The sequence below is a fragment of the Triturus cristatus genome, chromosome 9, assembly GCF_964204655.1.
Source record: "Triturus cristatus chromosome 9, aTriCri1.1, whole genome shotgun sequence".
NCBI classification, from domain to species: domain Eukaryota; kingdom Metazoa; phylum Chordata; class Amphibia; order Caudata; family Salamandridae; genus Triturus; species Triturus cristatus.
In genome coordinates this window covers 63017297-63032279 of record NC_140592.1, presented here as the reverse complement: position 1 = coordinate 63032279, position 14983 = coordinate 63017297, and the positions used below count along the sequence as shown (strand labels likewise).

The following is a 14983-nucleotide window of genomic DNA, read 5'->3' as shown; positions in this document are numbered from 1 at the left end:
CAAGAGAGAGATAGACAAAGGATACATTTTCCCGACCACATTTCCCTCAGCTTTGCATTCAATTTGAATGAATTTGCTTGTACAGTTTCCTAGTTGAAATGTGTGTCGACAGCTCTTGCCTTTGGTAGGTGGTGGTCTGCTCATGTTTTTTCACATGGTGTCTTTAAAAAATATATATATTTTCTTTGCCCACTGCTTCCAAACCATCTCTCTATGGGAGAGTGGGGGCCAAGTCAACACAGCAATGGAGCAGGTTTTTCATGCTTCTTAGTTGATTGACAGCACGTCACCCTTAAGCTAATGTTTCATTTTAACTATTGGTGTAGCACTTGTTCTGTTGTAGCTTCGCATGCGATGCCCTCTGTCGCCATCTAGTGCTAGGCCCGCAGTACTACAAGCTGGTATCTACCCTCTCCACACCATATATTCAGAGGTTCGTCCTGCCCTCGCCTACAGTTTTAGGGTATCTGATAAACGTTCCTCTGCAGGCCCAGCTTGTACTAATATGGGGTGTGCTCTCCGCTTCTGAAGGTGATCTCCTGCTGCATGTGTGCGCGAGTGTGACGCAGTCATGGATTGGCCTGGCCCATTTGTCCTACAGAGGTGCTGCCCTGGTGCACCAGTGCCCCTCACACTGATGCCTTATCAGCATCAAGGAACGTCTTATTTCACCCTGCATTTTATTTCTACCTTTTTCGACTTCTTAAGCACTCTTAACAGTGCCCCGTGGATCACATGCTGAGATAATGCACCATCACCACTAGTGTCCGTCCTCTCACGGAAGTTGGTGCCCCTCTAGTATTCAAGAAATCTACCCTTATGGAAAAGACCCTCACGAGATTTCTATCCAGAGAGTGATGCAACTTCCTGTGATGAGAGTCAAAGGTCATGTCATTGTAGGGACAAAGATGGATTGTGATGGGCATTCCGCAGCCCCTTGCACTATAGTGAATTAAGTGCACACCAGCCAACACCATCGCTAACCTTATGTCATCTCTGGCTTTGGCTGACGACTAGGCGCCCCTGATCTGAACCTTCTGAACCCCAATAACCCAGAGCGTAAACCACACCACCATCCATTCCAAAGATCTGGACCACTCATGACTTCCGAGCAGTACCCCAGTGCCTACCTGCTTCTCCGTCATGGCGTACAGGTACTGGCGATCGGGGCTGAGCACCAGGTCGCGGAGGATGGGACTGCCCTCGTGCACCACCACATTCTCATACTGAAAGGTCTGAGGCTCCCTGGGGTTCGACAAATTCACCAGGATCTGAAAAGGAGAAGAAAGCACACATTAGGGACACGTATGAAGAACAGATTATATACAGATTTATAACCATGCATTGTATTAATATACAGCTAAACATGTATACGAGGCCGACATTCACCAGACAATGCATGGATCAAGAGGACAACGTTCCTTTTAAGTGCGTGAGAATGTTGTGCAGCTGAGGTGTACCCCATGACCCATATACACATTTCCATGCACTATAGACGTCTATATGAATATGTATTGCTCGACCAACTGCTATATATTTACAAGCAAGCTTGTCTTCCCCTTCAAACCAACAGATGCCAAAAGCTGCTGAGATGACAATCTTTGGTTTCCGCGCGGAAACCGGAGTTTAAAACAGGGCCGCTGACCCCCACGTCACACCACTGGTTGCATCTAAGTATCAACAGCTGGGTTACTTCCCTACCTACGGCAGACACAAACTACATTGTAGGCATGCTCCTACAGGCACGTGCGTACATATTAACGAGCTGTTCATGAGAAATATTTTCACGATCCTTTCAGAAGGCCAGACAATGTTATTTTGATTTTATTGGGTACCTCACATCCTCTAATCTAATGCTTCGAGCTGGGGTGTCCAACAAGTGTCAAGTTGGGCCAGCTCCATGCCCGATTTTCAGGATAACCTGTGTGCAATTAAACTGCACTTAATTGTGTGACGTTTTTTAAACTATCCTTTTTCAAATCAAAATAAACTCACATGTCCACTGCTCAAAATTAACTTCATATCTCCCTATAATAATTCACCACTAATCCTCTGTGTTCGAGCAGCGTACTCATCTGAAAAAGCGCTTGGACGCCTGCTCAGGGGTAGTAAGCGCCACATAAATGTAATTACAATTATCTCACACCCATAGCCTGAAAATCTGGCGCGGGCCTGTCTCCCCTCGACCTAGGCTGGACGTGCATGGCTTAGACAAATATGACGCATGCGCTCTGCACATGCCCTGGCGGGCGCGCGCCAAGGACTGGTGAGATACGGCCTCTATCGCCCATAGTGCTCTTAAAGTTAAGGCAGTAAAGCTGCCACGGCGTGCCATGCTGACACCAGGCTCTGCATCCGCCCGCGGGGATGGGGCGCGGTTGCCACGGCAACGCCATGCAATATGTAGCACCTTCGCATCCAATGGCAGGCACGTGGGGAGGCGCTGGGAGCGCGTTTATCAGTGATCAAAGGAAGAAAACATGTTTACCAAGGCCGGATCCCCCTCGAGTGGAGTTCTGTTCAGAAGTAATTAGAAATGCTTCATATTATAGCCCTCGACGTCGAAGGACGCGCGCGATCCGCGCCGTGGTACCCGAGACGCCACCGCAAGCTGCACCGTGAACCGGGCCTGACATCTGAGACGTCGTGGAGTGAAGACCCCTGGAGCCAACAAATCACACGGCTGCTGACTGTACAACGAGGGGCTGTTCTGGAGCAGTGCTCTGACGCCGAAGGACAGTCTAGAGGGGTGACGAAACAGTGAAGGGTATGAGGGAAGTCCACATAGAAACAGTACAGTATTATGTTTCCAATTTTGGGTGTTTATAGCGCTGCGCCGGGCAATAACTTGGCCTTCTAACGCTATGTGCAGACTCCGGACTGTGGTTTCGATTCATCCAGTGGAGGCTCTCGACAGGGGGCCTTAGTCTCTACTGCTTAATCAATGAAGATGGTTCGGAGGGTGTAACTGACCCCTCTAGAATGTGGAGTGGGTAGTGGCTGTCTCTGGGCGCTATTATGCAGGGGTCCCGATCTGATGCGGAGGGGGGGATGAGGGGGCTGAGTCACGTGCTGCAGTGAGAGACGGTGTCTTATATGGGACATATTCAGAGGAAGCAGATTGACAGCCAGAGTTCATGTAATAAGTTTGAACTTAAGGGGGTGCACGAGAAAGACACCGGAGAACAGTAGTGAAAACACAAGGATGACACTGTACACCACGAGGGTCTGTATACAGAGTAGACTAAAGCAGGTCCAGTGATTATTTAAAGTCACATGCTGCCTTCGGAGGTGTCCCTGCATGGATGAATTCTGTTAGCGCCTCCTAGTGGCTGCACTCAAACGCAGCTCAAAACACTGGGCCTACCAGAGGGTCTCACTGCAGCTCTTCTGCAGCCGACGCATGCAGGGAGGTTCCTGCTCCTATTATCAGGGGTCAGTAGAAGCCTGGTGTCCTAGGCTAGAGTCCGGACAGGGACTCCATGCCTTTCATTCTCCAGGAGGTAAACAGATCCGACAGAGTTTCTGCCTCTCATGCTTACAGAGGTGATCAGATCCGGAGGTGTGTCTCTGCCTCTCATGCCTCCAGACAGAGGTAATCAGACCCGGCAGGGTGTGTCTGCCATTCAAGATTCCAGAGGTGATCAGATCCAGAGGTGTCTCTTTGCCTCTCATGCCTCTAGATAAAGGCAATCAGACTTGGCGGGGTGTCTCTGCCTCTCATGCTTCCAGAGGTGATCAGATCCGAAGGTGTCTCTCTGGAGAGACAGCTGTTAGCCTCAGAGAGCCGTCAGTGAAACTCGCACACTAAAGAGACAGCGCTGAGGATAAGAGCGGTCAGTGAACCACGCTCTATGGAGAGAGAGCTCCGAGCATAAGAGCTGTCCGTGTACCTCGAACTCCGGAGAGACAGCTGTGTGAGCATCAGAGAGCGGTCAATGAAGCTCGCTCTCTGCAGAAGACGGCGGGTTCACCGAAGGTTCACGAAAAGGTGTCTCCAATGGCAGCGTCTTAACTTGCAGCACGGGGCCATGCCTCCTAGGATGAAAATCGCGTTAAGCGCTGCTAAATACACTCCCGCTACATCATGGCGCTGTAACCGAGTTAAGAGCCCCCCGGTAACGAGGACAAGAGCCGGGAGGCCACATGCTTACCGGATAATTCCATAACACAATTGACACCCCCAGCCCACGACACACATCTCTCGGATAATGCAATATTCTGCGAGCCTAGTACAGCCCCGCAGCCGCCTCGCCAGCAAGCGTGCTCGGCACCCCGGGGAGGCTGCCTGGGGGTGTGTGAAACAATAGAAAAGGGGAAAACACGACCTGTGTTATTAACTTAGTGTTGTGTCCTGCTGGACACAGTCTAGTGTTCCTGCCAGCCACTCCCCCGAGGGCTGGCCCACACACACCCCCTCACCCATCCAACACGGGTGTCACCGGTCAGGTGACCCCGCTAATAAAAGGGCCCGAGTGCACGTGCTCGCGGCTAGTCATCCGTACCACCTATCCATGTGTCTGTGTGGTCGTTCATCTTTTATGTGGGCCTAGGGCCCAGAACATAACACTGGCGACGAGCGGGTTTTTCCCGCGTGTGCAGCCGCCGTTTGTGAAGGTGGCGTGCTGCCTGTGTATCGGGCGACCCCTGCAGCTGGCACAGATCAGCTGACGATCCGCGGGGTGTGCACAGAGCCCTGGTGTGCACGTGCGGCGATCGGGAGCCCGCCACGTGCTTGCAGTGGCCGTCAATGCATGGCGGCACCTAAACCGCACGATTGCTGACCCTCCGGTGCGGCGAGAGAGGAGCCGGTGGCGAGCCCTGCCGCCAATTTGCTGAGCCCCCAACAGAGGCACGAGCTGAGCGGAGCCCACCCGCATCGGCCGGGATGACCCAGCGGCCGCAAGGTGAGCCTCCTGTGACACGAGGGAGAAGGGAGTAGCCGCCCGCCTCAGCGAGGAAAAGACATTGTGCCCACAAGGGGCCAGCCGTCTGCGGTGCCTACTCAAGCCCCGGCGTAGCGCATGCATGAGAGAGGCTGCTGGGCGGGGAGAGACAGGAGGAGACAGCGGCCGGCAGAAAATGAAAAGAGGCCCCCATCGGAGTACACCGACATTGGATGTAGGGCTGCGTGAGCGGCCGTAATGCCGGAAGGGCGCGGCCGGTCCGTGGTGTGGTAAGGACCCTGCTCATCAGGAATACATGGAGGATCCACTTAAAAAAAAAAAACCAAAGAACAATAAAGACAGAAAGAGATTGCTAAACCTTACCGCGCTGTGCACAATGCCTGTGGAGCCATAGGAACTGCCGGTGCGGTACACTGGGACCCGAGGACGTCCGGGGGTGTCTGCACCTCGAGGGACATCGGCCGGTGTAGAGGGGAACGCTCCGTGCGAGTTGCCTGTTGGTTCTTGCCTGCAGAGACGCGACGTGCTGCAGAAACAAGTAACCGATCAAGGTTCCAGGGTGAAAGTAGACTGCGGGGGACAGCGTTAATAAGCCAGCAGCACCGCCTAGTAGTCTGAAGTGGTACCGCACCGAAAGGACCTACCTGGAATTTGACGGCAGACAGCGCTAGGACCTACCTGGAATTTGACGGCAGACAGCGCTAAAAGCAGTCACTGCGGTGAGAAGGAGAAGGCTGCTGTCTGCCCCATAGCATTTTCACTGTTTTGGCCTCTGCACTGGCATCCCCAGCCCGCGCAGCTCAGTCATAGAGAAATAGCTGCAGCGAAAACTAAAGGAGCGCCACCTAGCACCTACTGGTGGCACCGCACCCAGACACACACCGGTGCAGAAAAGAACCAAAGAAACTAAATTTCTGAAAACTCAGGCCCGTTTAAACGAGTCCCAAACTCAAACTCCAGCGAGGCCCGTATGTATGCCCCCCTTACAGAGCGGATGTCACTGACAGAGCTACGCCAGTCCCGCACCCTCACTCGCCTGTTATGCAGCATGTATGAAGGAGATGTGGTAAGCGCTGCTGTCCAAAGCCTCTGAATATCCGTAGCAGCACCCCCCTGGCAGGGGAGAAGACCAAAGCTACACCTGCTCCCAGTGCCACCCCTCCTGCACATCTTTTCTCGGTGAGGCCCACAATCCTCAAGGAAACTTGCCGTGGCTGGAAGGAGTGGTGGCTGCGGCGCCACCTGGCGGTCATGGGATACACTGCCATCGGCCCGAGTACTGAGGACGTGGCCCGGCCGCGAGTGTCACAACGATGCAACTAAATCAAACGGACACCCATCAGAAGGCATGTTGTTGAAAACTGGCACTGTGTCCCTACCTGCATGTCAGCCGGAATTCATCCTTTCATGCTGCCCACTTTTGTTCCTCTCACCAGTTTTCTGTATTTTTTCCTGCTGCCAAGCCTTCTGCCCTAGTGTGGTACGCCTCCACCGTGCCACCTATCAGCTACCTAGCACACGGCATCCTGGCCTGCCCTGCGTGACTGCCCGTAGTGCACCTTCACTCAAGAAGAATCCCAGGGGAAGTGGGAGAAATGCTGAAAGCCATAGGCCCATCCTGTAAGGAGGAGGGGAAGAGTCCTTCGTCTCAGTTCTCATAGCACTGACAAGAGTGTCTGCAGTGCTACCTACAGTTTGACTGAGCCATTGCACCAGAGTCCAGCACACTGCAAATAAACAGCCCCAATTACACATTGATGCTGTGCTCAAAAGTTTCCCTGTTTGCCCTGATCACCAAACAGCCTGCCGTGTCCGGTGACATCGCCAAGGGCAGCCAAAATAGCGGCTACTGCTGCGTGCAGAGACCAACCCAAAGAGATGTTTGCACTACGCCCCCATCCCCTGGGGATGCCCGTCTGCCACCGCATGCAGCCCAGGCAAAGACGGAAAGTACTGCATGGCCCCTAGTGGCAAGCCACAGCAAGGGTGATGATACAGGCAGACAGGGTGTCAGCAGAGAACGCCCTGGAAGAGACTGTGCATGAGCACCACGGGTATTCCTCTGAAACAAGGAAGGAGTTCAGTGCTCCACAGAGGCGATACAGCAATTTTTCCGATTGTCAGTGGCAGGAAATACAAGAGAGGAGCGGCAACCGTGCACACGGCACAAGACAGACTGAGTGTCCACCCGTTTGGGCGCGCAGGAAATGATGGGCTGTACAAAGTAGTCTGTGCCAGCCAGCTGCCAGGCACCGAAAGGCCACCATTGGCTCATCAAGGAGAATTTCACAAGGAGTTACCAACCCTGCCAAGCATGAAGAAACCAAGGCAGGATTCAATGGCATTACGGCGCATTCTCAAGGTGCAAGAGCAATGCCCTCAAGCGAAGAGTAGGTGGAAGGGACATTACCCGCCATCTGAAAGTACAGAGGAGAGAGGTGCCCCGTGTGGCCTGAACGCAGGAAGGAGAGAGATCGTAGTCAACCTACCTGCACCAACATCATCCAGCAGTGGGCCAGAAACTATTCAGAGTGCCTCCGATACTGCCTTAAGACTGTGGTGTGCAGCAGTTCTCTACAGGCATGAGGAGACTCCTGCACTCCAAGTGGCGCGCCGCCACAACTGACGCAAGAGAAGGGAGATACATACCTCCCAAGCGATCCGAAATTACAGCGGGAATACTCTGTCAAGGAGAGGAAGGGTATGGAAGGTATTACACAACGGATCCATCAAAACTCATCTACCTCCACTGCCGTCCCTGAAATGGCTGACGCACCTGAGAAGCACAGGTGTGGAAGCACGATGCTACTGCAACACAATGCCATTGCAGCATGACGCTACTGCAACACGATGCCACTGCAACACAATGTCATTGCAGCAAGATGCCACTGCAACACGATGTCATTGCAGCAAGAAGCGACCTGCATTACGTGGTCTGTTGACACATTCTAGAGAAGATAAGGAGTGGCGAGATATAGGACAGTGAAAGTCCTATTCCAGGAAAACGGACGACAACAAGCGAACAGTGGGAATCAACAAAAGGGGACTAGAACAAGTACTCGCACGATGACCTGAGTGCACCTTCTAAGATACGACAGCCACTGGGGTGGGGTGACATCATTCTTCATAGTGACCGTCATCCCAGTGGCTGTCGTATCTTAGAAGGTGCACTCAGGTGATCGTGCGAGTACTTGTTCTAGTCCCCTTTTGCGCATGTTTCTGATCCTGGTAGCGAGAGCATGTTTTCTGACCAAGACACCTCCACCCCTGAGGTTTGCACGAGTGACGAGGCAGTGGCTCCAGAGTCAGAGCCCATATGCAGTCCCAGGGCAACACATCCAAGGGGCCTCCCAGAGCGTGAGAGCTGGACCTTACTGTGCCCCACCAATGGATTCCAGGAAGTAGCCAGGTCATCTAACCGAGAATTTCAACAGGTCACGGAATGCCAAGTCTGTCGTCAAAGGATCAAGCGACGCAATCGTCCGGTGTGGCAGTGGACTCATCCATACGCTCCTGATGCACCCATGTTGAACAATAAGCACTAATCGCCTCGCAGCAAGAGTATGCTGGACTGATTAACATCTCGTAGGTGGACCGTTCCTCAACTGAAGCGAAGCTGAAAGGTCCGGATATCATCAGCACTGTGTTCGTCCCCAGATATGCCTGGTTAAAGTATGGACATGTGCCAAGATGTCTTGATGCTCACAGCTGCACCTGTCCACCGCTGTCCTGCGAACTACATCTCTGAACTGTGAGGTTTTTCCTTTTTTTTTCCATTTTCTTTTAGTTTGTTTTTCTCATTTTCTTTCCATAGGTTGGACGTTTTTGTTTGTTGTCTTTTTTTCGTTTTATTAAAATTTGGGAGCAATGTTGTGTCCTGCTGGACACAGTCTAGTGTTCCTGCCAGCCACTCCCCCGAGGGCTGGCCCACACACACCCCCTCACCCATCCAACACGGGTGTCACCGGTCAGGTGACCCCGCTAATAAAAGGGCCCGAGTGCACGTGCTCGCGGCTAGTCATCCGTACCACCTATCCATGTGTCTGTGTGGTCGTTCATCTTTTATGTGGGCCTAGGGCCCAGAACATAACACTTAGGAGAAAGGATGGACAAGGCGGGCCTCACTTCGGGGGGCGTGCACCACTGGCCAAAGAGCGCGCGCAGAGCCACCAGGCACCTGCTAGGGAAACAAGCGTTTGCAATGCAATAGGGCAATAGGTCTCCGATTTACGTGAGACCTACTGCATTGCAAATGTTTGGCAACTTGACATCACGGACAAGGGGAGGGAAGGGGAGGGAGGGCGGGGGATTGAGAAGGCACGGACATGGGGGGGGATTGAGAAGGCACGGACAACGGGAGGGCGGGGGAGGAGAGAAGGCACGGACAGTAGGGAGGTGGGGGAGGAGAGAAGGCACAGACAACAGGAGGGAGGGTAGGAGGCACCAAAACATGTAAGCAGCAGCTTCTCGTCGGCAGCCCCCCAAACTCCATCCCAGCTCGGCCGAGGGGAGGAAGCGGTCCACCACTGGCATGCCACCCACCAGGCGCCCCTGCTGGAGCATTATCCAGGCTGTTTCAAAAGTGAAAGTGGACGTGGCCGCTAAATGTAAGCCAAGTATGTCGTCCCCCTAATGGAGAAACTTAAGGCAATAGTACACGCCCGTGTAACAACCAAGTAAAGGGGCCAGTAGCCATGGGAGGATACAAATGACAACATGGCTGTACTAAGGAGGGATTAACAAGCCTCAAAGAATCAGAAGGCAGCACTTACAAAGGACAATCACACAAGCCAATGAAAAATAAGGGCGGGGGAGTGGGCGAAGCTTCTCTCCGTACTGAACTACCACAGCTCTTCGCAGAGCAGCACTTGCGCGCTAGCTCACGCTCAACCTAAAAAAGAGCAAGCCAATCACTTTTCATTATCATTCATGTGGGACTAGGCGATGCTGGCAGGGTGTGGGATGTGAGCTCGAGAGAGCAGCAGGTCAGCGAGGCTGGTGGACCTCTAAAGGCAAGGCCAAGGCCCACCACCACAAAGATGGCCAGCAGCGGTAGTACGTAGACCAAACCAATCACGCATGCCAGACATCTGCTTTTGGTGCGAACCCCATCCCCAGGGGGGTGCTTTATTGCAACACCTGCTTGTTGGAAGGAAGAAATGGGCCCATGTCCATCTCAGTAGCAGTCGGCAGAGCGCTCCACCTGGTAAATCAATCAAAAAGTATTTGTATAGCGCCGCACTGACATTACTAGGGTTATCTGGGCGCTGAGGAAGTCCTGTCCTTGTAGAACAGCCAGGTCTTGAGTCTCTTTCTGAAGTCCGCCAGGGAGGATGCAGTATGGAGTCGAAAGGGCAGGTCGCTCCAGGTCTCTGCGGCAATGTAGGAGAAGGAACGACCACTGCTGCGGATGCTTCGGATGCAGGGAATGTGCGCGAGGGCGAGAGATGACGAATGAATGCATCACTTGTATCTCAAAGGCAATGGGTGAATGTGCCTCTCCTCACCATTACCGCTCAAAATCACAACATTTTCCAAGGAAGCAGTGAATTTTATTTACTCACTGAAAAGTGGGTGTTTTAAATATACTTAGCAAGGTAAAAAGGCAATGTGTTTTCACTTTCAGTGAATTCCGAGCTCAGTAGTGGGTAAAGTGAACAAGGGTAGAAAATGGCAATAGATTGGCTTGTGTAGGCCGTGTGCCCGCGAGGGAGAGAGGAGGGTGAGGGGCGCACAATGGTAGTTTCACCAGGGAAGCAAAAACTCTAGTGCCAGTCACGGCAGAAGTGCATAATTTATCAAAACGGTTGAATACATTAATATATTACCGATAATATAATTGTGGGCAAGGGCCAAAGGCTAGATTTCACCTCACAACTGCTTCTTACACCACTATACACTTCTTGTGACTGCTTCTTACACTACTCTGCACTTCTCAACTGCTTCTTACACCACTATACACTTCTTGTGACTGCTTCTTACACTACTCTGCACTTCTCAACTGCTTCTTACACTACTCTGCACTTCTCAACTGCTTCTTACACTACTCTGCACTTCTCAACTGCTTACTCTGCACTTCTTACACTACTCTGCACTTCTCAACTGCTTCTTACACTACTCTGCACTTCTCAACTGCTTCTTACACTACTCTGCACTTCTCAACTGCTTACTCTGCACTTCTTACACTACTCTGCACTTCTCAACTGCTTCTTACACTACTCTGCACTTCTCAACTGCTTACTCTGCACTTCTTACACCACTCTGCACTTCTCAACTGCTTACTCTGCACTTCTCAACTGCTTACTCTGCACTTCTCAACTGCTTACTCTGCACTTCTCAACTGCTTACTCTGCACTTCTCAACTGCTTACTCTGCACTTCTCACACCACTCTGCACTTCTTACACCACTCTGCACTTCTTACACCACTCTGCACTTCTTACACCACTCTGCACTTCTTACACCACTCTGCACTTCTTACACCACTCTGCACTTCTTACACCACTCTGCACTTCTTACACCACTCTGCACTTCTTACACCACTCTGCACTTCTTACACCACTCTGCACTTCTTACACCACTCTGCACTTCTTACACCACTCTGCACTTCTTACACCACTCTGCACTTCTTACACCACTCTGCACTTCTTACACCACTCTGCACTTCTTACACCACTCTGCACTTCTTACACCACTCTGCACTTCTTACACCACGCGACTGCTTCTTACACCACTATACACTTCTTGTGACTGCTTCTTACACCACTATACACTTCTTGTGACTGCTTCTTACACCACTATACACTTCTTGTGACTGCTTCTTACACCACTATACACTTCTTGTGACTGCTTCTTACACTACTCTGCACTTCTCAACTGCTTCTTACACCACTATACACTTCTTGTGACTGCTTCTTACACTACTCTGCACTTCTCAACTGCTTCTTACACTACTCTGCACTTCTCAACTGCTTACTCTGCACTTCTTACACCACTCTGCACTTCTCAACTGCTTACTCTGCACTTCTTACACCACTCTGCACTTCTCACTCTGCACTTCTTACACCACTCTGCACTTCTTACACCACTCTGCACTTCTTACACCACTCTGCACTTCTTACACCACTCTGCACTTCTTACACCACTCTGCACTTCTTACACCACTCTGCACTTCTTACACCACTCTGCACTTCTTACACCACTCTGCACTTCTTACACCACTCCGCACTTCTTGCGACTGCTTCTTACACCACTACACTTGTCGCTACGGCTTCTTACACCACTCTACACTTCTCACGACTGCTTCTTACACCACTATACACCACTTTGTGTCCGTTTAGCTCACTCTTGCCGGTTTTATTTCATCTAAGTTTTCATGCTTTGTCACTGTTTTTACATCTCATTCTCTCTCTCATCAGACTTGGACAGACAGTCCAAGCCCCTGGAAATGACTGCCGGTACCCATCACTTGGAACCAGCGGCACTAATTAAGCAATGCCTGGCAGGAAAGAGGAGGCAGTAAGCTAGAGCAAAAGAGATCAAAGGGCATAGAATGAGGGGCAATTAAACAAAAGATCATGTGAACGATGATAGAAATTAAAGGGGCAACAGGAACAGGAGGGCTGGAGACAAAGGGGCCTGGAAACCTTGTCCACCTTGAAGACTGCCACCAGGGGCACCAACCCGTGCCAGTTCCACGGGGTAGGTGGGCAAGCTGCGATGGGGCAGCACAGTGCTGGGTTGCCTATGCAGTCAACCACAGAGACTGAACTCCTGGGACAGCCTGACTGAACCAAGTGTGATCTGCGGATCATTCCTTGGAGCCAGTGTGAGGAGAGGAGACCCCGAAAGCACCAGGGGTCTGGCAGGTCCCAGCTCTCCGGCGCAGCTGCACCGCTCTGCTTCCCTCCCCCTTTCCCCGAGTGTTTTCTCCTGCTTTTGCCTCTTTTTTTGCTGCTTTCTTCCTTTCACTCGGTTTCTCAGAGTGCTTTCTCCTTTCTCACTGCAAAGCAGCTTGCAGCTGCAGCACCTTGAGGCCCTCACGGGTGATTGGCAGCGCTTTATAAATTGATTGATGGGTCTGTGGAGTGGGCAGAATATACCACCCAGACCCCTAAACAATAACGTTCCAGTCAGCAACCCTCCGCCACACCCTACTGTGCCGCCCCGTGTGGCCTGTGTCAGAACAGTCTTCAACAAATCTTCCCTTTGTCTCTTGCTCACGTCCCACTCTGTTTCTCTGAGACCGTGCTGTGCCAGCATGAGAGTCCAATGCCCCCTTCTCCCCGCCTCCCTGGTAAGGCACAGAGCCGCAGATGCCATCGCCAGCGGCACAGATGCTCAAAACTTGCAGGCAGCGCGTCTTCCATGTCCAGCGATGCGCGTCCTGTGGCGCGCGCTGGTTCCAGACTCCAGCCTGGGGCTCTTCCCTTGGATGTCTTCCCCGCCTTATGTACTCGGCTCAGGCATCGCAGCAGAGTGGCTTCTAGGCGCAGGTGCCTCCGCTCGAAGCCCTGGCACACGGATGCTGGTCTGAGTATAGCATAAGGGCCGCCGCCCTCCACGACGAATGCATTGTTGTAATTCAGACACCTATGCGGGCACTCTCTGGACATCAGCCAACCAGTGGCCTTGATGGAGTCCGCAAGATAGCTCAGTGTGTTAATGCACCTACTGCAGAAGCTACGCCCATGTGTAACCTTGAGCATACCGATTTAATTATCCAGTGAACTGGCACGGCCTTTTATCCTTCCTAAGTAGATGAAATGAATACTGTTGAATTTCTACAACCACAGAGTTCAAAGGCCAGAGGCTGCAAGTGATATATAAAAACAAGCATTGGAAAAGCCAATAGGTCTCCCCTATGTGAAAGCTATTGGCTTTGTCACTGTTTTATTGTACAGCAAAGTTAGAAAAAAAAAGTTCTATGACGCGGTCAGCGCTGGGCGCATCATAAGATTTCTTTTTGTTATGGCAGGCCGGGGTGGACAAAATGGACAACGGGAGAATGGGTCATAATGGGCAACAAGGACAAGTGGAGGGTGGTACGTAACAGCAAAAGGACGCTAAAAAGGCGCAATGACACGGCTAGGACTGGACGCATACCAGCACCTGCACAGTCGGGGTCAAGTCGCCGGCCATCTGCGCAGCCTTCCTTCCAAGCCATGAAATGCACGTGGTGGCAGAGCCCACATCTGGGCCCTTTCCTAGGGCATAGCCACAGAAGTACACAAATCCTAAAATCTATTTTCCAACACCAAGCACACTGAAGTGTTTTACCAACCAATGTGAACGCGCTATAAAAGAGATCAATTACATTATTGGAGCATTTAAAAGACCTGCAGACTATTTACTTAACAGATTGAAAACTTTCTACAGTACAAAGATTCAAGCGCAAAAAAAGGCAAATGGATGAAGGTCAGAAAGCGTACCCCCTGTGGAGGTGCAGGACAGAAGAAACAAACTAAAACCTTGATTTTCAAGGCAGGAGCTTGAAGATAGGGTTTGCAATTCTCTGAGAGGCTCGAGGGCTGACGTAGTTAAACATCCTAACATTGGGGAACTTTTTATCACGTGGGCAAAGTTCATGCAAATCCAGATTGTTGAGATTGTTGGCCTGCGGTTAGTTCGCTGACTTTCCTGTTTGTTACAAGTCACGACCATGGCAAAGTTTTTCTAAGCAAGCAGGCAATGTTTGCTTAGGAGTGCTAGCTGGCACCGAGGTGTGTGCCACTTTCTAAAAAAAGGCAAGTTTAAAACTGTGTGGATTGCTAGTTTCAAATAGGATGCCATGTGCAGCCTTTTCTTTTTCCTCGAAAGAATGTTAAGTTTGCGGATTTCCGAATTTGCATGTCAACCATGTGTCATTATCGTAGTATGTACGGCAATCACAGGAGGTTTGTGAAAGAGAAACAGACATTTCTTACAATTCTATGCGGAGTAAACAAAGATCCATTCATTGTGGTGCTTACTAAAGGCAAGTTAAATATTATTCGTCAGAAGTGGCCAAAATTAGATGGGTGAAGTAAAATCTGGGCCAGAGACCAGAGCATGTGAAAAGAAGCTAGCCACATTGAGG

The 14983-nt window shown here is 51.3% G+C and overlaps 1 protein-coding gene across 2 annotated transcripts in view; it reads right to left on the bottom strand.

Annotated features, from left to right (window-relative positions):
- PLXNA1 (plexin A1) overlaps nucleotides 1–14983 on the bottom strand; it is a 507337-nt gene that overhangs the window by 267604 nt on the left and 224750 nt on the right. For both annotated transcript variants that reach the window (XM_085624414.1, XM_085624415.1), the window contains exon 3: nucleotides 1131–1271. In XM_085624414.1, coding sequence (XP_085480540.1) covers nucleotides 1131–1271 — 141 coding nt within the window. The remainder of the gene's footprint in view (nucleotides 1–1130; nucleotides 1272–14983) is intronic.